The sequence below is a fragment of the Chiloscyllium punctatum genome, chromosome 10 (assembly GCF_047496795.1).
Source record: "Chiloscyllium punctatum isolate Juve2018m chromosome 10, sChiPun1.3, whole genome shotgun sequence".
In the NCBI taxonomy this organism is placed as follows: Eukaryota; Metazoa; Chordata; class Chondrichthyes; order Orectolobiformes; family Hemiscylliidae; genus Chiloscyllium; species Chiloscyllium punctatum.
Genome location: NC_092748.1, coordinates 116,798,995 through 116,818,972, shown reverse-complemented (window position 1 = coordinate 116,818,972; position 19,978 = coordinate 116,798,995). Strand labels below are relative to the sequence as shown.

Here is a 19,978-nt window from a genome sequence, read left to right as displayed (position 1 = left end):
GTTAGTGAGTGCATCAGTGTGAGAGTGTTAATGTGTGTGTTAGTGTGTATTATTGTGTGAGAGTTAGTGTGTACGTCAGTGTGAGAGTGTGTTAGTGTGTGCATCAGTGTGTGAGTGTGTGTGTTAGTGTGTGCATCAGTGTGAGTGTGTTAATGTGTACGTCAGTATGAGAGCGTGTTAGTGTGTGTGTTGGTGTGTGTGTGTTGGTGTGTGCGTCAGTGTGAGAGTGAGTGTTCCCGATGATTTGGGAGAGAGTGTGCTATCATCTGCTCACACCACATGGACCCCCCTTCAAAGCATTTCAGGAAAGTAGCCTGGACCCTAACCTTGCTGGGTGGTTTAAGGTGTAGTGTGGACATGCCAGGAGTGATACAGTTGGCCCAAGCACTTAGTTTTAAACAAAACAGAATTTATTTGCAAGATTACCGAATGAAACACAAACAAAAGAGAACAGAATACAGAATAAGTACAGAATTGTGTAAGACACAGTTTGTAATGTGAAAATATAAATGCTTCTAAGTAGTCCGCAATGCATGTACAAACAAACACACATAAACCTCAGGCAAAGGGAGGAAATGGTTCAGAAATTTTAAAAACTCCTTCTGGCCAATGGAGACGATGCTTGAAGGGATAAAGGGATAAGATGTAGACTGTCATGAAACCCCTCAGTCTGGTATTCTTACACATCATAATTGATGAAATTGAATTGAATTTATTGTCCGGTGTCCCGAGGCACAGTGAAAAGCTTTGTATTGCGAGCAATACAGACAGATCACAGAGCTAAGTAACGTAGTAAATAATCACACATGGTATTCTGTGCTGCATTGGCAGACACAGCTTGCTCAGGAAATATAACATTGAGAGAAATGTATTGAGTCACTCCAGGTTTTGCCCTGAGCTCAGAGCTGTGGGCTGGGCAGCTTGTCCTGTAGCAGGTTTTCCTCCTTCAGAATATTCAAACCTGACCATGCAAAGCTGCAGAAACTGTTCAAATGAAATAACCAGAAAACCCAGTCTTACACCAGTCTGAGGTTTTCCTACAAGTGGGTTAGAATCCAAGTATCTCCACAATCCTTCAAACGCAAGCCCACAAAAATGATTAAATATGAAGCATTCTTTCTAACGCTGGGTTTGAGTCTGTGTAAGTCTGAGTGGGTCACGGTTTCTGGCCTCCTCAGTAGCAAAAGGTTCTTGAATGGTTAAAAAAAGCAGCACGCTGCTGTGCAGAGGGACCTGGGTGTCTTGTGCATGAATCACAGAGGGTTGGTCTGCAGGTACAACAGGTAATTAAGAAGGTAAATGGAATGTTGTCCTCCATTGCTAAAGGGATTGAGGTTAAGCGCAGGGGGGTTATGTTGTAGCTGTACAGGGTGCTGGTGAGACCACACCTGGAGGACTGTGTGCAGTTTTGGTCTCCTTACTTGAGAAAGGATGGACTGGCACTGGAGGGGGTGCAGAGGAGGTGCACCAGGGTTTAATCTGGAGTGGATGGGGTTGTCTTATGAGGAGAGACTGAGTAAACTGGGATTATATTTGTTGGAATTCAGAAGATTGAAGGGGATCTTATAGAAACATATAAAATTATGAAGGGAATAGATAAGATAGAAGGATAGAGGATGTTTCCACTGGTGGGTGAGACTAGGTCAGGAGGGCATGGTCTCAAGATTAGGGTGAGCAGATTTAGGACTGAATTGAGAAGGAACTTCTTCACCCAGAGGGTTGTGAATCTGTGAAATTCCCTGCCCAGTGAAGGAGTTGACATTACTTCAGTAAAGGTTTTTAAAGCCAAGGGAGGTACTTTTTGAACAGTAAAGGAACTAAGGGATACGGTGAGAGGGCGGGTAAGTGGAGCTGAGTCCATGAAAAGGTCAGCCCTGATCTTCTTGAATGGTGAAGCAGGCTGCAGGGGCCAGGCGGCCTACTCCTGCTCCTAGTTCTTATGTTTATCACAAAAAAAACTAAATTTGCCGGAGTTTGGAGAAGGAGTAAACCGAGGAAGCAGAAGGAGGGGGATTAATCTGAGAGCTCTTTCAAAGAGCTGGTATAGGAACAATGGGCCCAATGGCCTCTTTCGGTGCAGTCAGAGCCTGAATTGTGTGGGCTGTCTGTCTCACAGTCACCACCTTCTCATTTTCTGTTTGCTCCAGGTTTTAATCCCGTGTGGTACGAGACTCTGAGTTTTATTGTTCACGTCCCTGATCTCGCTCTGGTCCGATTTGTGGTTGAAGATTATGACTTGGCTTCAAAGAACGATTTTGTGGGTCAGTACACATTACCCTTCACCACCATCAAGGAAGGTGAGCTAGCTGCCTCTTAACCCTTTACTGACATGAAATAATCACCCCATTTCTCTTGGGCCTTTTACGCTCTCTACAAAGATTAAGAACAAAGGAAATAGCAGCCACTCAGCCCCTCCAACCTGCTCCTCCATCCTGTAGGATCATGGCTGATTTAATAAAGCTCTTCGAAACCCCACTTTCCTCTCTGCCGCCCCCCCCCCCCCCCCACATCAACTTTGATTTCCTCTTTAATCAAACACTTGTCAATCAGCCTTCAGTGCTTCTCTGAGGGAATCAGCCTTCTCTGAGGGAATGAGTTCGAAAGATCAATGAGCCTCTGAGAGCAGAAATTCCTCCTTATCCTGGTCTTATTCTGAAACTGTGCCCCTTGTTGGAAATACTGCACTGGGCTGGGGGTTGGGAGGGGGTGGGGGAGGGGAACTGTCTTTGTAGCCCCCACACTCTCACCAGTGACTAAACTACAATGCAGTCTCCTCCACACTGGGGAGACAGGACGCCTTCTCACAGACCACTTCAGGGAACATCACCGGGACACCTGCACCAATCAACCCCACCGCCATCCCCTCACTGTCAGACACCTGGAGGAAGAACGCCTCATCTTCCCCCTTGGAACACTTCAACCCCAGGGCATCAATGTGGACTTCACCAGTTTCCTCATTTCCCCTCCCCCCCACCTTACCCCAGTTCCAACCTTCCAGCTCAGCACCGTCCCCATGACCTGTCCTAACGGTCCATCTCCCTTCCCACCTATCCACTTTGCCCTCCTCTCCGACCGATCACCTTTACCCCCACCTCCATCCACCTATCACACTCTCAGCTCCCTTCCACCACCCCCCCTCCCCCCCCCAGCCCCACCCCTCTTCCAACTTATCTCTCCACTCTCTTGGCTCCCAGTCTCATTCCTAATGAAGGGCTTTTACCCAAAACATCGACTCTCCTGCTCCTCGGATGCTGCCTGACCTGCTGTGCTTTTCCAGCACCACACTCCCAACTCTGATCTCCAGCATCTGCAGTCCTCACTGTTAATAGACAATAGACAATAGACAATGGATGCAGGAGTAGGCCATTCAGCCCTTCAAGCCTGCACCGCCATTCAATATGATCATGGCTGATCATTCCCAATCAGTATCCTGTTCCAGCCTTATCTCCATAACCCTTGACTCCACTATCTTTAAAAGCTCTATCCAATTCTTTCTTAATAGACAATAGACAATTCCTACGTTATATGCTTTCCCTTTTGCTGTTATGCTATCCCTGACTTCCCTAGTCAGCCTCATCCCCCCCCGGACCACGCCTCTTTTTCCTCAGGTTGAATCTCTGCTGCATCTCCTGAGTTCCCAGAAACCCCTGCCTTTGAGTTTCTGCCAATGGAACATAATGTGGGTAAACGTGAAGTTGTTCATTTTGAAAGGAAGAAGAAAAGAACAGAATATTATTTCAATAAGATTTAACTGTTCATGGTGTATATAAACGGTTTGGAAGAGGAGACCCAGTGTAACGTATCCAATTTTGCTGATGACACTAAATTGAGTAGAAAGGCAAACAGTGCAGAGGGTGTGGAGGGTCTGTGGAGAGATTTAGATAATTAGTGAGTGAGCAAGGGTCTGGCAGATGGAGCACAGTGTTGGTAAATGTGAGGTTATGCACTTTGGAAGTATAAGTAGTAGGTCAGTATTATTTAAATGGTGAAAGATTGCAGCATGATGTCGTGCAGAGGGACTTAGGAGTGCTCACACATGAATCGCTGCAAGTTGATTTGCAGGTGCAACAGGTCATCAGGAAGGCAAATGGAATATTGGCTTTCATTGCTAGAGGGATTGAATTTAAGGTTAGGGATTCTGCTGCAATTGTACAAGGTGTTGGTGAGGCCACACCTGGAGTATTGTGCACAGTTCTGGTCTCCTTACTTGAGGAGGGATACACTGACTTTGGAGGTGATGCAGAGGAGGGTCACCAGGTTGATTCCAGGGATGAGGGGGTTACCCTATAAGGAGAAGTTGAGCACCTGGGACTGTACTTGCTAGAATTTAGAAGATTGAGAGGGGATCTTATAGAAATATATAAAATTATCAAAAGAATAGATAAAGTAGAGGCAGGCAAGTTGTTCCTGCTGGTGGATGAGACAAGGACTAGGGGACCTGGCCTTAAGATTAGGGGAGTAGATACAGGACAGAGATGGGAAGGCACTGCTTTCCCAGAGAGTAGTGAATCTATGGAATTCTCTGCTCAAGGAAGCAGTAGAGGCAGCTTCGTTAAGTATATTCAAGACACATTTGGATGGGTTTTTGCATGTTAGGGGAATGAAGGATTTTGGGGATAATGCAGGTCGGAGGAGCTGAGACGATGGATAGATCATCCATGATCTTAATGAATGGTGGACCAGGCTCAATGGGCCAAATGGCCTACTCCTGCTTCTATTAATATGAGATAATGAAATGGAGGGAAACTGCAGAAAGCTGCAACACAAAGGGACTTAGGGGAGACTTGGACACGAAACACAGAAAGCTAGCACACGGATAGCAGGTAATCAGGAAGGGTTCATGGAATGTTGGCCCTCATTTCAGGGGAGTTGGGGTATAAGAGTAGGGAAGTTTTACTGCAAACTGTACAAGGTGCTGGGGAGACCACATCGGGAGCACTGGGAGCAGGCTTGGTCCCTTACTTAAGGAACAATGTCATTTTATTGGAGGCAGCTCAGAGAAGGTTCATTAGGGATGATCCCTGGGATGGAGGGATTGTCTCATGAGCAAAGGTTAAATAGGGTTGGGACTCTACTCACCGAAGGTTAGGAGAATGAGAGGTGACCTCATTGAAACATATTGGATACTGAAGGGGCTTGACAGGGTCAATGCTGAGAGGGTGTTACCCCTCATGGGAGAGTCCAGGACCAGAGGGCACAGCCTCAGAGCAAAGGAGCACCAATTTAAGACTGAGATGAGGAGGAATTTCTTCTCTGAGGGTTGGGAGTCTTTGGAACTCCTTACCACAGAGAGCTGTGGGGGCAGAGTCCTTCTGTGTATTGAAGGCTGAGATGGAGAGATCCTTGGTCAGTCGGGGAATAAAGGGTTACTGGGAAAGGGCAGGAAAGTGGACATGAGGAATGTCAGAGTGTTCAAGGGGCCGAATGGTCTACTGTTGTTGTTGTTTCTTATGACCTTGTCCCTTTGAAAACTCTTTGTGTTATCTTTACAGTGTATTTATCTTTTGGCTACAATACATTCAGTCCCTCCATCCCAATCTTTCAGATGGAGTTCAGGTCCCAGTGCTGTATTCCACTGGTTAGTTTGTTAACCTGACTCAAATTGACTCAAACTTTGCACAATGCTCTTTAGCCGATCTTCTGTGCATGTTAATATATCACGATCATCTTGTTTTCTTGTAGTAACCTTTTATGTGACACCTTATTAAATACCCTTTTGCTAATCTAAATATACCACAGTTACTGGTTCCTCTTTGACCCACCCAGCTTGTTATATCTTGATAAGCTCTTTACATTAGTTGAGCACAACTTACCTTTCACAAACAAATTGTGTTATGATTTTCTAAACGCCCTGTTACTACATCTTTATTAATGGATTCCAGTATTTTCCCAGTGACAGAGTTTAAGCTCAAAGTCACACAATGCCAGGTTATAGTCCAACAGATTTATTTGAAATCACAAGCGCTGCTCCTTTGCCAGGTGAAGTCAGGTAGAGAAGGGCAGCGCTATGAAAGCTTGTGATTTCAATTAAATCTGTCAGACTATAACCTGGTGTCATGTGACTTCTAACCTTGCCCGAAACGTCGATTTCGCTGCTCGTTGGATGCTGCCTGAACTGCTGTGCTCTTCCAGCACCACTAATCCAGTATTTGGTTTTCAGCATCTGCAGTCATTGTCTTTACCTTGACTTCTGACCTTGTCCAACCCCAGTCTAACACAGGCTCCTCCACATCAGAGTTTAGACTGACTGCTCTGAAGTTGCCCATTTTCACTCTCCCTCCTTTATCGAACTGAGATGTGCTTTTCCAACCCATCGGGACCTTTTCAGAATCGAGGGAGCTTTGGGAAGATTCCAGTCAATACCACCACTTCCTTTTAAGAGCCAGGATGTTTCTACCTGTGTGTGCTTCGAGTCGATTCACAAGGTGTGGGCATCTCGTGCCAGGCTGGTCTTTATTGCCCATCCCTTATTTGCCCTGAGAGTGTGGCAGTGAGACCAAGGCCTCCCATTCCTGAGCACTGACCATGGCCAGCAAGTATTGGCCGTCCCAGGAACACTCGATCAAAAGCAGATCGAGGAGGGGGAGGATGGTGGGGGAGAGGGAGGATGGGGAGAAAGAGATGGAAGTGTGCAGAGGAAGAAGGGAGTGTCAGAGGGGAATGGGGAAGTGGAGGATTGGGGAGAGGGAGGAGGGAGACCGAGTGGGAGGGTGAAAGAGGAGTGTTAAAGAGATTAAGGATGAGGTTTTCTTTGTTTTCCAGGTTACCGCCACATTCACCTGCTGTCAAAGGATGGGACAGGAATCCCTCCATCCTCTCTGTTTGTCCACACAAGGATTACTGAGGCCTCAGGAAGTTAGCCAATCCAACATGGTGAAGATAAATCCCTCCACCCTTAGCTACACTGCACCCTCCCCCGGAATTGTTTTTATAGCTATTTACAGATTTACTTGTATTTTTTATATTTATTTTCCTGTTATTTATAATCAGTTATTTGGTAGTTACCAAACTTGCATATTGCTGAAAAAAGACACAGTTTTTCAAAACTCTAAATGTTCTATTCATCAGGACAATTTGCGAGAATGCCAATGTCATGTGAAAATAATATTTTGCAGAGTGGCATGTTGACTGGTTGGAGCAAATGGACTAGGCTGAGGGGTGACCTTATAGAGGTTTACAAAATTATGAGGGGCATGGATAGGATAAATAGACAAAGTCTTTTCCCTGGGGTGGGGGAGCCCAGAACTAGAGGGCATAGGTTTAGGGTGAGAAGGAAAAGATATAAAAGAGACCTAAGGAGCAACTTTTTCACACAGAGGGTGGTGCGTGTACGGAATGAGCTGTCAGAGGAAATGGTGGAGGCTGGTACAATTGCAACATTTAAAAGGCATTTGGATGGGTATATGAATAGGAAGGATTTGGAGGGATATGGGCCAGGTGCTGGCAGATGGGACTAGATTGGGTTGGGATATCTGGTCAGCATGGACGGGATGGACCGAAGGGTCTGTTTCCATGCTGTACATCTCTATGACTCTATGACTAATACCGATCCTCATCCAATGACTATCTACTTGCCAACCAATCAATACTCTCTTTATTCAGTCTAAAAATGTTGTTCCCGTTTTGCTTTGGTATTCTTGCGAATTGTCCTGATGAGGTCAAATGAAAAGCTTCAATGAAATGAGTCTTTTCTGTTATTTTCCAAGTTCTCTGGAGCTGCTCCTTCGTCAAAGATCCATTTGCAGGTCACAGGTCAAAACAGGGGGTCACAGTTCAGCAGTGGTGAGTTGAAGTAAATGTAAAACCTATTCCATTGGAGGAAGGTTAGCTGCTAAGTTTCTATGGGGAGGTTCCTTGACATGGCTTCCAACCCCAAATCTAGGTTCTCACTTTCTCAGGGACACCAGGGTTGGTCAACATTGTACCTTTGCTGATAAGTTGGACATCTCAGGGTAGGTGGAGCCTGTTGGCATGGCAGCCATCTTGACCAGCCCTCTCATTGGTTGATGTCCAAGACCAGCTTGTCAGTTTCCTCATTGCATTGTCAAGTGGAATGGCTACCATGGGAACATGATTCCATGGTGAAGGAGTTGGTGAGAGCTTTTAAAGATTCTTATTCCAGTGCATTCCCGATACAGGGCACAAAGTTTCCCTGAAGAAGAATACCCCTGCCTGAATTGAGTGGCTACATTGGGACCCCCATTACAGAGAGATCTCTCCATCGAGACCCCATTACAGAGAGATCTCTCCATCAGGAATCCCATTACAGAGAGATCTCTCCATCAGGAATCCCATTACAGAGAGATCTCTCCATCAGGAATCCCATTACAGAGAGATCTCTCCATCGAGACCCCATTACAGAGAGATCTCTCCATCGAGACCCCATTACAGAGAGATCTCTCCATCGAGACCCCATTACAGAGAGATCTCTCCATCAGGAATCCCATTACAGAGAGATCTCTCCATCAGGAATCCCATTACAGAGAGATCTCTCCATCAGGAATCCCATTACAGAGAGATCTCTCCATCGAGACCCCATTACAGAGAGATCTCTCCATCAGGAATCCCATTACAGAGAGATCTCTCCATCAGGAATCCCATTACAGAGAGATCTCTCCATCGAGACCCCATTACAGAGAGATCTCTCCATCAGGAATCCCATTACAGAGAGATCTCTCCATCGAGACCCCATTACAGAGAGATCTCTCCATCGAGACCCCATTACAGAGAGATCTCTCCATCAGGAATCCCATTACAGAGAGATCTCTCCATCAGGAATCCCATTACAGAGAGATCTCTCCATCAGGAATCCCATTACAGAGAGATCTCTCCATCGAGACCCCATTACAGAGAGATCTCTCCATCGAGACCCCATTACAGAGAGATCTCTCCATTGAGACCCCATTACAGAGAGATCTCTTCATCAGGAATCCCATTACAGAGAGATCTCTCCATCAGGAATCCCATTACAGAGAGATCTCTCCATCAGGAATCCCATTACAGAGAGATCTCTCCATCGAGACCCCATTACAGAGAGATCTCTCCATCGAGACCCCATTACAGAGAGATCTCTCCATCAGGAATCCCATTACAGAGAGATCTCTCCATCAGGAATCCCATTACAGAGAGATCTCTCCATCGAGACCCCATTACAGAGAGATCTCTCCATCAGGAGTCCCATTATAGAGAGATCTCTCCATCGAGATCCCATTACAGAGAGATCTCTCCATCAGGAATCCCATTACAGAGAGATCTCTCCATCGAGACCCCATTACAGAGAGATCTCTCCATCGAGACCCCATTACAGAGAGATCTCTCCATCAGGAATCCCATTACAGAGAGATCTCTCCATCAGGAATCCCATTATAGAGAGATCTCTCTATCGAGATCCCATTACAGAGAGATCTCTCCATCAGGAATCCCATTACAGAGAGATCTCTCCATCGAGACCCCATTACAGAGAGATCTCTCCATCAGGAATCCCATTACAGAGAGATCTCTCCATCGAGACCCCATTACAGAGAGATGTCTCCATCAGGAATCCCATTATGTGGGTGGCATGGTGGCACAGTGGTTAGCACTGCTGCCTCACAGCGCCAGAGACCCGGGTTCAGTTCCCACCTCAGGTGACCTCTGTGGAGGTTGCACATTCTCCCCGTGTCTGTGTGGGTTTCCTCCGGTTTCCTCCCACACTCCAAAGATGTGCAGGTTAGGTGAATTGGCTATGCTAAATTGCCCGTAGTGTTAGGTGAAGGGGTAAATGTAAGGGAGTGGGTCTGGGTGGGTTGCGCTTTGGCGGGTCAGTGTGGACTTGTTGGGCTGAGGGGCCTGTTTCCACACTGTAAGTAATCTAAAAAAAAATTACAGGGCGATCTCTCCATCAGGAATCCCATTACAGGGAGATTTATCCCTCAAGACCCCCATTACAGGGTGATCTGTCCATCAGGAATCCCATTACAGGGAGATTTATCCCTCGAGACCCCCATTACAGGGTGATCTGTCCATCAGGACTTCCATTACTGCAGGTCTATCCCTCAGGTTGGATCTATCAGACCCTTCGTGTTTGGAAATGAATAGCCATCCCCATCGCTCCAGTTTCTAGTGGAATGAAGGAGAGATTGAGGTGAAAAGATTGAGAGAAAAGGTTAATAAACCAGAAACAGAAGTAAATGTTGCTGGAAAAGCTCAGCAGGTCTGGCAGCATCAGTGAAAGGAAAACGTTTCATGTTCGGTGACCCTTCCTCAGAACTGAGCTTTTCCGGCAACTTCTTGTTTCTGATTTACAGCATCTGCAGTTCTCGCGGTTAAAATAACGAGGCCTGGGATTGACCATTTCTGCTGGTAATCCCTTAACGAGAGGAATTTAAGGAGTGATCTCAACAGGGTGTCTAACATCTCATTCCCGGTGAGGTCACACAATGGGCAGTCGAAAATCTGGAACATTTTCCCCCTGCAGAGGCCTGGGGGACAGCGGGACAATTGAACATTTCAAATTCTGACGGAGATTGTTTGATTTCTGTTGAGTAAGAATGTTATGAGACAAGGAGACGATGCAGGCGCTACCATAGGGACGATCGATGTGATTGGAATAAACACGATTGGTTGAATGGTCTCCTACTGTTCATGCAAGGGGTTCTTGAATTATTGTGGCTTTCCAGTGCAGGATTCTGGCCTGGAAGATTCTGGAACCTTGCCAATGTGGATGGTTGATAGTGTTGGTATGTCGATTTTTGCCATGATGTCACGTGACCAGCTCAGTTACTCTGTGATCTATTGGTCAGAGGATAGCTGTGAAGCTGATTGGGTCTCCTGTCTCTCCCTGGAACATCCCTGCTTTGACCAGCATGTCCCCTCAGCAAACCTCGTCCTGTCCCTGAATCTGACATGTAGCTCAAACCCCCAGCCACGCCTTTCCAGTAAATTAAACATTAAAATGGTGACATATCACTGTATTTGTTTACTTCTTTATCTCTGGGGGAGTGATGGAGAATGAAGAAGTCGAGCCCTAAATGAAGAGTCCTGAATCGAAATACTGTTGGTTCTGATTTGACGCGATAACTCTGTTCTTGTGCAACTTCGTGTTTAGAAAATCACGCAATAGTCCCGCCATTTTAAACTAATGGGGTCAGAATCATGTTATCGCCAATACAGGCAAGGAAAGCTCACATTCGACGTAAAACAGGCTAAATTCTTCAATCACATTAAAAGTTAACTTGTTTTGAAGAAACATGCATTATAATAGAACCGACTGTTAATGGAACTAAGAGGGTATGAGACACAGATTGGTACGGATAGATGGGGGAAATCTTACAACGTTGTGAGGGACAGAGATGGAGTAGACAGGAGGGACCTGGTTCCCTGCACAGAGAATTCAAAAGCCAGGGGTCACAGAATCAGGCGATGTGGCAGAAGGCTTAGAGTGACATGAGGAAAAGCCTTTTTTACGCAGAGGGTGGTGGGTGTCTGGAATTCACTGCCTGGGTTCATGGTGGAGGCAGAGACCTTATACTCTATTAGAAAGGAGCTGGATCTGCTCTAAGTGCTGGGAGCTGCAGGGCTGTGGGTCACCTGCAGGAAGATGGGATTAGAAAGGGCACCTGGGTGTCTTTGGGTTGGTATGGACAAGATGGGCCAAATGGCATCCTTCTGTGGAGTATCATTTCTCTGGTTCTATAAAGGGGTTGATTGTGGCTAGGCAATGGATCATATTTAAAGAGGTGCGTGACTTACAATTCAATTAACCCATTTCAGTCTGGAACAAATAAAAGGGAAGCTGTCTCAACCCAGGGCTTCCGAAAGAAATTAGGAGTTAGTATTATATCCGAAAAGGAAACATAAAATTGCCAGAAAAAAAAAATCAGCAAGCATGAGGATTGGGAACATTTTAGAATTCAGTAAAAATGGTAAAAGGTTTATTCAGGAGAGGGATATTTAAATATTGGAGAGAATTGTGAGGAACATAGGAACTAACAGTAAAAACTTCCATAAATATGTAAAGATTAGCCAAGAGCAAATCTCTTACAGTCAGAAGCCCAGGAGGTTATAATGAGGAACAAAGAAATGACATAAGGAATGAACATGTACTTTGGTTCTGTCTTGACATCGTAATCTGATAAAGAACTGTGACAAGGGGTATAACCTACCTCTCACCCCCACAATCTGTTATAAAGGGGTGGTTAAATGAAATTAAATCTTTTCACTCAGTCAATAATCCACAAGTTACAATTTATTTATCTAACTCCATCAGTGAACAAATTAACAGAATCACAAACAATTTCCCCTCTAACTATTAACTATTCCTGAAGAAAACAAAATTCGAATGTTTTGCTGTTCCAATACAGTACAAATTCCATTTACATAACAAAGCAATAGAATTTACTCTCTCAACATTATAGCCAGGTTACATCTTCTGGACCTGTTTGTGTCTTCTCTGTTGATCTTCCTTCAGGAACGCTTCCTCCTTTGAATCCTTGCATCAGAAACACCTCTCTCTGCCAAATTCCGATGTCAGGAATAACTAAGAGCACTGCTGAAGCTTTAGTCAGATGATGGTTACTCTCAGAGCACTTAACCTCCTCAAGTAGCAGCTTGCTGGCTGCTGACTTTCAAATCCCCTCTTCTTGCACCCCTTTGATGACCTATTAATTTCTTTACAATTGGATTGGTTCTAGGCTGTCAAAGCCATCAGATTTATACTTAATTGGTCCTTAGTTTACAAGTGCCTGGTATAAATTGATTGTCTAAATTTAAAAACCTGTTGCCTTGGTAAAAAGGCTGCTTTCCCTGCAAACAGTATAAACGTTTGATAAAAATGTTCCAATTTGAAGACCTGCCAACAGGCAAGCTTCCACCCACAGACAGTCATTTTTTAGTTGCTAAGTGTGGGGAAACAGAAAAAACATCTTTTAAAGGGACCATGCATCCCCCATCCTACCTTCCAATCTACAAACACTCTACCCAACTTCACAACACCTTTCTCCTTCAGAAAAAAACAACTGTTATGATGAAAAGATTGCTTTATTGTTTTTTCTAAATCTTAATGCCATTATTACTAGATCCAGAGGTCATTAATCTAAAGTTACACATTTCATAGTAATTTTGTAAACAGATGTAAGTTGAACACTACTGTTTCTGTCTTATCTACACATCTTTCTTTGAAACCCGTGATAATGCATCTGCAATAACATTTTCACGTCCTGCAATCTGTAAATTAAATGCTTGTAACAGAAGACATCAACAAAATAGTCTGGTGTTCTTGTCCTAAAATCTTTCCAAAAATATCACAGGCTTATAATCAGTGTACACAATTTTCAATGATACATTGTCTGTAACATAAACATTAGGATCACTTGCACATCCACTAATATCATTTATTGTATCCGTTGCTCCCGATGCGCTCTCCTCTACATTGGGGAGACTGGGCGCCTCTTAGCAGAGCGCTTTAGGGAACATCTCTGGACACCGGCACCAATCAACCACACCGCCCTGTGGCCCAACATTTCAACTCCCCCTCCCACTCTGCCGAGGACATGGAGGCCCTGGGCCTCCTTCACCGCCGCTCCCTCACCACCAGACGCCTGGAGGAAGAACGCCTCATCTTCTGCCTCGGAACACTTCAACCCCAGGGCATCAATGTGGACTTCAACAGTTTCCTCATTTCCCCTTCCCCCACCTCACCCCAGTTCTAACCTTCCAGCTCAGCACCTTCCCCATGACCTGTCCTACCTGCCTAACGTCCTTCCCACCTATCCACTCCACCCTCCTCCCTGACCTATCACCTCCATCCCCTCCCCCATTCACCTATTGTACTCTATGCTCCTTTCTCCCCACCCCCACCCTCCTCTCATTTATCTCTCCATTCTGCAGGCACTCTGATGAAGGGCTTTTGCCCGAAAGGTTGATTTTCCTATTCCTCGGATGCTGCCTGACTGGCTGTGCTTTTCCAGCACCACTCCAATATAAACATTATGATGTTGTAAGGCCAGTACCAAACTCAATAACTCTTTATCGATGGTTGAATATTTTGGAGTTAGAGAGTCATAGAATCCTACAGCATGAAGACAGACCCTTCAGCACAAACTGGTCAATGGTGACCAAAACATTTCTCTCTGGTGGATAATGAGTTTCTTGGAAAAGTAACTGATTAGCCTTTCAATTCCACATTCATTCTCCTGTAACAACACAGCTCCATCCTGTACATCACTTGCATCAATGGTGACGTTAACGAGTTTCAAGGAATTTGCCTTGGCTAAAACTGGTGCTGTGTTTAACATGGCTCTTAAATTCTCAAATGCCTCCTGACATTGTTCTATCCACCAAAATTTCACGCTCATTTTTAACAAATCCGTCAGTGGTGCCACTACGTTACTAAAGTTTGGTAGAAATTTCCCGTAGAATTCGCTCAGTCCCAAAAATCGGAGCACTTCCTTCTTCGAGGGAATTCCTCGATGGTCGTCTTCTTCATGTTCCTCGGTGTCACCTGCCCGTATCCAAAGGTTGTGTCCTAACGATGTCACTTCCACCTTCACAAATTCGGCTTTTGCTAAATTTATAACCAACTTTGTCTTCCACAGTCTCTCAAAGAGTTCTGCCAAATGTGCCATGTGATCGTTGCACAAATGGCTAAAGATCACAATATTATCTTATTGACAGCACCATGGCTCAGTGGTTAGCACTGCTACCTCACAGCACCAGGGAGCCAGGTTCAGTTCCAGCCTTGGATGACTGTGTGTGGAGTTTGCACGTTCTCCCCGTGTCTGCGTGGGTTTCCTTCAGGTGCTCCCGTTTCCTCTCACAGTCCAAAGATGTACAGGTCAGGTGAATGTGTTATGGGATACTTCCCCATAGTGTTCAGGGATGTGTAGGTTATGTGCATTAGTCAGGGGAAATGTAGAGTAACAGGGTAGAGGAATGGATCTTCAGAGGGTTGGTGTGGACTTGTTGGGCCAATGGCCTGTTTCCACACTGTAAGGGACTCTATGATTCATCTGTGTCGACAGCACAATTAGTCAATCCTGCAGCAATTCTGTTCATAAGTCTTTGAAAAGTGGCTGTTGCACTTTTCATTCCAAAGGGCATTACTTTAAATTGATATCGCCCATTTGGGGTTACAAAAGCCAAAACTTCTTTTGCTCTCTCCAACAAAGCTAATTGGCAGGAACCGTGAAGTTGTGTCCAACTTGATGATGTAAGTGGCTTGTCCACTTTTTTCCACACAATCCATCAGCCGTGGAATTGGGATGAGTCAGATTGGGTATTGGTCACAGGTTTGACCTTCTGATAATCTGTGCAGAATTGTCAAGTACCATCAGGTTTGGGAACCAATACGATTGGTGAACTCCACTCGCTTTGAATCAACTCGATGATGTTTTCTTGGCATATCTCATCCACTTCCTTCTGAACATACGCTTCTTTGAGAGGATTAAGCCTGTAGGGGTGTTGTTCTATTGGAACAGCATTCCTTAGATCAACCCTTCTCCAAGTGTCACAACATCCTTCCAATAAGAAGGAGACCAGAATTGCCCATGATATTCCAAAAGTGGCCTAACCAATGTCCTGTACAGCCGCAACATGACCTCGCAACTCCTACACTCAATACTCTGACCAATAAAGGAAAGCATACCAAATGCCTTCTTCACTATCCTATCCACCTGAGCCTCTAACTTTCAAGGAGCTATGAACCTGCACTCCAAGGTCTCTTTGTTCAACAACACTCCCTAGGACCTTATCATTAAGTGTATAAGCCCTGCTTTGATTTGCTTTTCCAAAATGCAGCACCTCGCATTTATCTGAATTAAACTCCATCTGCCACTCCTCAGCCCATTGGCCCATCTGGTCAAGATCCTGTTGTAATCTGAGGTAACCCTCTTTGCTGTCCACTACACCTCCAATTTTGGTGTCATCTGCAAACTTATTAAAGTGACAACATGGGGTAACACCCCCACCCACTAATTTAAAACCGACGCATAGAAAAGTTTCACCCCGTGCTGTAATCTGTGAAATTCGAGAGGCAAGTAATTATTCCCAAGAGTCACTATTTAAAGTAAAAAGTAACAGCTTTATTTCTTAAAGTATAACAGTGAATAATTAACTAACAACTACTTACAATTCCTTCTACAATACCTATCTTTTACTTTCCCTTCTATAAAACTAGTCTGATAAACCTCTCCCCCTCCTGAAAAAGATTTACCAAAAATTCAAATTTCAAAACCAGGCAGCTGTCAAATCTTCCCTTTGTATTTTCCTCTGTAGATTTTCTTCTTCTTATGGATTTCTGTTTTACAGGTCACTGATAGATATAGGCACCTTTAAGAGAGTTATGTTTCAGGCAGTCTGTACATGCTGGTGGCTTGGCAGTTCTCCCCTCAACTGTTCAAAGTTTGCTAGTCTTATACCCCAAAGCATTGGATTGTTTTATTAGTTTTAATATTGTCAATATACGAAATTCAAGCTTGATGGGAGGGTTGGTATTTTGAGGTATAATTTAAACTGATTGGCCAAATTTGAATTTTTTTTGTCTCATAGCAACTCAGCCAGTGTTAGCTGCTGGACTAAATGTTACATTGTAAATTCTCCAGCACTTGGTGTGTTTCACTCTCTCAAAGGTACAGCACACTTCTACTCTTTCATAACACTAAATATACCTCCCATGTTCGCATCTAAATCATTTATATAAATGATGAAAGGTAGAGGGCCCAGCACCGATCCTTATGATACTCCACTGGGCACAGGCCTCCAGTCTGAAAAACAACCCTTCACCAACACCCTCTGTCTTCTACCTTTGAGCTAGTTCTGTATCCAAATGGCTAGTTCTCCCTGTATTCCACGAGATCTAACCTTGCTAACCAGTTTCCCATGGGAAACCATGTTGAATGCCTTACTGAAGTCCATATAGATCACATCCACCACTCTGACCTCATCAATCTTTGTCATTACTTCTTCAAAAAACTCAATCAAGTTTGTGAGACATGATTTCCTATGCACAAAGCCATGTTGACTATCCCTAATCAGTCCTTGCCTTTCCAAATATATGTACATCCTGTCCCTCAGGATTCCCTCCAACAACTTGCCCACCACCAATGCCAGGCTCACTGCTCTATAGTTCTCTGGCTTGTCTTTACCACCCTTCTTAAACAGTGGCACCACGTTAGCCAACCTCCAGTCTCCCGGCACCTCACCTGTGACTATTGATGATACAAATATCTCAGCAAGAGGCCCAGCAATCACTTCTCTGACTTCCCACAGAGTTCTAGGCTACACCTGATCAGGTCCTGGGGATATACCCAACTTTATGTGTTTCAGGGCATCCAGCACTTCCTCCTCTGTAATATGGACATTTTTCAAGGTGTTACCATCTATTTCCCTACAGTCTATATCTTCCATCTCCTTCTCTATAGTAAACATAGTAAACTTGTTTAGAATCTCCCCCATCTCATGCGGCTCCACACATAGGTTGCCTTGTTGGTCTTTGAGGGGCCCTATTTTCTCCCTAGTTACCCTTTTGTCCTTAATGTATTTAAAAAAAACCTTATGATTCTCCTTAATTCTATTTGCCAAAGCTATCTCATGTCCCCTTTTTGCCCTCCTGATTTCCCTCTTAAGTATACTCCTACTGTCTTTATACTCTTCTAAGGATTCACTCGATCTATCCTGTCTATACCTGACATATGCTTCCTTCTGTTTCTTAACCAAGCCCTCAATTTCTTTAGTCATCCAGCATTCCCTATATCTACCAACTTTCTCTTTCACCCTGTCAGGAATATACTGTCTCTGGACTAAAGTTATCTGATTCCTGAAGGCTTCCCATTTTCCAGCCATCTCTTTACCTGCGAACATCTGCTCCAATCAGCTTTTGAAAGTTTTTGCCTAATACCGTCAAAATTGGCCTTTCTCCAATTTAGAACTTCAACTTTTAGATCTGGTCTATCCTTTTCCATCATGATTTTAAATCTAATAGAATTATGGTCGCTGGCCCCAAAGTGCTCCCCCACTGACACCTCAGTCACCTGCCCTGCCTTATTTCCCAAGAGTAGGTCAAGTTTTGCACCTTGGAGACAGTGGGTACTGCAGATGCTGAAAACCAGATTCTGGATTAGAGTCGTGCTGGAAAAGCACAGTAGGTCAGGCAACATCCGAGGAGCAGGAAAATCAACATTCGGGCAAAAGCCCTTCATCAGGAATGAAGCAGAGAGCCATTAGGGATGGAGAGATAAGTGGGGGTGTGGGGCTGGGGAGAAGGCAGCTAAGAGTGCAATAGGTGGATGGAGGTGGGGGTAAAGGTGATAGGTCAGAGAGGAGGGTGGAGTGGATAGGTGGGAAGGAAGATTGGCAGGTGGGACAGGTCATGGGGATGGTGCTGAGCTGGAAGGTAGGAACTGGGGTGAGGTGGGGGAAGGGGAAATGAGGAAACTGGTGAAGTCCACATTGATGCCCTGGGGTTGAAGTGTTCCGAGGTGGAAGATGAGGCGTTCTTCCTCCAGGCGTCTGGTGGTGAGGGAGCGGTGGTGAAGGAGGCCCAGGACCTCCATGTCCTCGGCAGAGTGGGAGGGGGAGTTGAAATGTTGGGTCAAAGGGCGGTGTGGTTGATTGGTGCGGGTGTCCCGGAGATGTTCCCTAAAGCGCTCTGCTAGGAGGCGCCCAGTCTCCCCAATGTAGAGGAGACTGCATCGGGAGCAACGGATACAATAAATGATATTGGTGGATGTGCAGGTAAAACTTTGGTGGATGTGGAAGGCTCCTTTAGGGCCTTGGATAGAGGTGAGGGAGGAGGTGTGGGCACAGGTTTTGTAATTCCTGCGGTGGCAGGGGAAGGTGCCAGGATTGGAGGGTGGGTTGTAGGGGGGTGTGGACCTGGCCTGAATCAAAAAAGTTTCTTGTACACACTTAACAAATTCCTCTCCATCTAAACCCTTAACATTATGGCAGTCCCAGCCTGTGTTTGGAAAGTTAAAATCCCCTACCAGAACCACCCTATTATTCTTACAGATAGCAGAGATCCTCTTTGTTTCTCTATTCCTGGGAAAGATAACTCACTACCATATCACAATCCTTTCAGACTTCCTCATTATTTAATTTATTCTGAGCCATATCAATCATCTGGATTTGATTCCTCAATCTGAGTGGCAGTGACTAAAACCTGTTTTTCCAGTTCCCTTTCCCTGTCATAGTGCTGTTTCAGCATGTTCACATGACATGCTCGATAATTTTTTTCCTATTTGGCACCTTTACCAGATAATTCACCCGACTTAACTTTTCAATCTGATAGGGACCACTAAACCTTGCTTTGAAGGGATCTCCTACCACTGGTAACAGCACCATAACTTTATCCCCATGGCAAACATACAAATTTTAGATTTCTTATCTGTTTCTTGCTTCGGATGTTGTTGAGCTAATTCACCGACTCTGTTTAATCACCTCAGAGACAGAATCCAACTGAGGGATCTCTGACTTTGGACCTATCAACTTTTCCTGAATTAATTTTAGAATCTGCCTTACTTCATGTCCGAATATCAATTCAAATGGAGTAAACTGAGTTGATTCATTCGGAGCATCCCTAACAGCAAATAATAGAAACGGGATACCTTTATCCCAATCACTTGGATAATCCTGGCAATTATCCCCCAACATGGTCTTTGGGGTTTGATGCCATTTTCCCAATGCTCCCTGGGATTTAGGATGGTACACACTTGATTTAAGGTGTTTGATGCCCAAACTATCCAAGAGCTCCTTAAATAAAATGGCAGTAAAATTGGACCCTTGGTCTGATGGAATCTCCCTGAGTAATCTGTAATGGATAAAGAAAGCCAGCAACTCCTCCACAACTTACTCTGCCTTGACATTCTGTAATAGAGTTGCCTCTGGAAACCTGGCAGACGCATCCATCACGGTTAGCAAATACCAGTTCCTGATTTTGGTTTTAGGGAGGGGACCTACACAATCAATTCTAACCCGAGTGAAAGGTTCCTCAAATGTGGGAATT

General features: G+C 44.8%; 2 protein-coding genes across 2 annotated transcripts in view; both read left to right on the top strand.

The window, feature by feature from the left end:
* The window catches only part of LOC140482483 (1-phosphatidylinositol 4,5-bisphosphate phosphodiesterase delta-4-like), a 157,283-nt gene extending 149,999 nt beyond the window's left edge, over nucleotides 1-7,284 (top strand). Inside the window, exons 15-16 of the mRNA XM_072580015.1 lie at nucleotides 2,148-2,297; nucleotides 6,763-7,284. Coding sequence (XP_072436116.1) covers nucleotides 2,148-2,297; nucleotides 6,763-6,860 — 248 coding nt within the window. The 3' untranslated portion in view covers nucleotides 6,861-7,284. The remainder of the gene's footprint in view (nucleotides 1-2,147; nucleotides 2,298-6,762) is intronic.
* LOC140481825 (uncharacterized) lies at nucleotides 7,083-9,369 on the top strand. Its single transcript, XM_072578351.1, has 3 exons — nucleotides 7,083-7,131; nucleotides 8,183-9,174; nucleotides 9,205-9,369. The coding sequence occupies exons 1-3, from the start codon at nucleotides 7,083-7,085 to the stop codon at nucleotides 9,367-9,369; spliced, it is 1,206 nt and encodes a 401-aa protein (XP_072434452.1).
* The last annotated feature ends 10,609 nt before the right edge of the window (nucleotides 9,370-19,978 follow it).

Bases quoted from the DNA above. Each gene is read 5' to 3' on its own strand.
- LOC140481825 (XM_072578351.1), top strand. From the start codon at position 7,083: ATGCCAATGTCATGTGAAAATAATATTTTGCAGAGTGGCATGTTGACT. The intron at 7,132-8,182 runs GTTGGAGCAAAT...GCCTGAATTGAG, and splicing joins GCAGAGTGGCATGTTGACTG to TGGCTACATTGGGACCCCCA. The intron at 9,175-9,204 runs GTCCCATTATAG...CTCTCCATCGAG, and splicing joins GAGAGATCTCTCCATCAGGA to ATCCCATTACAGAGAGATCT.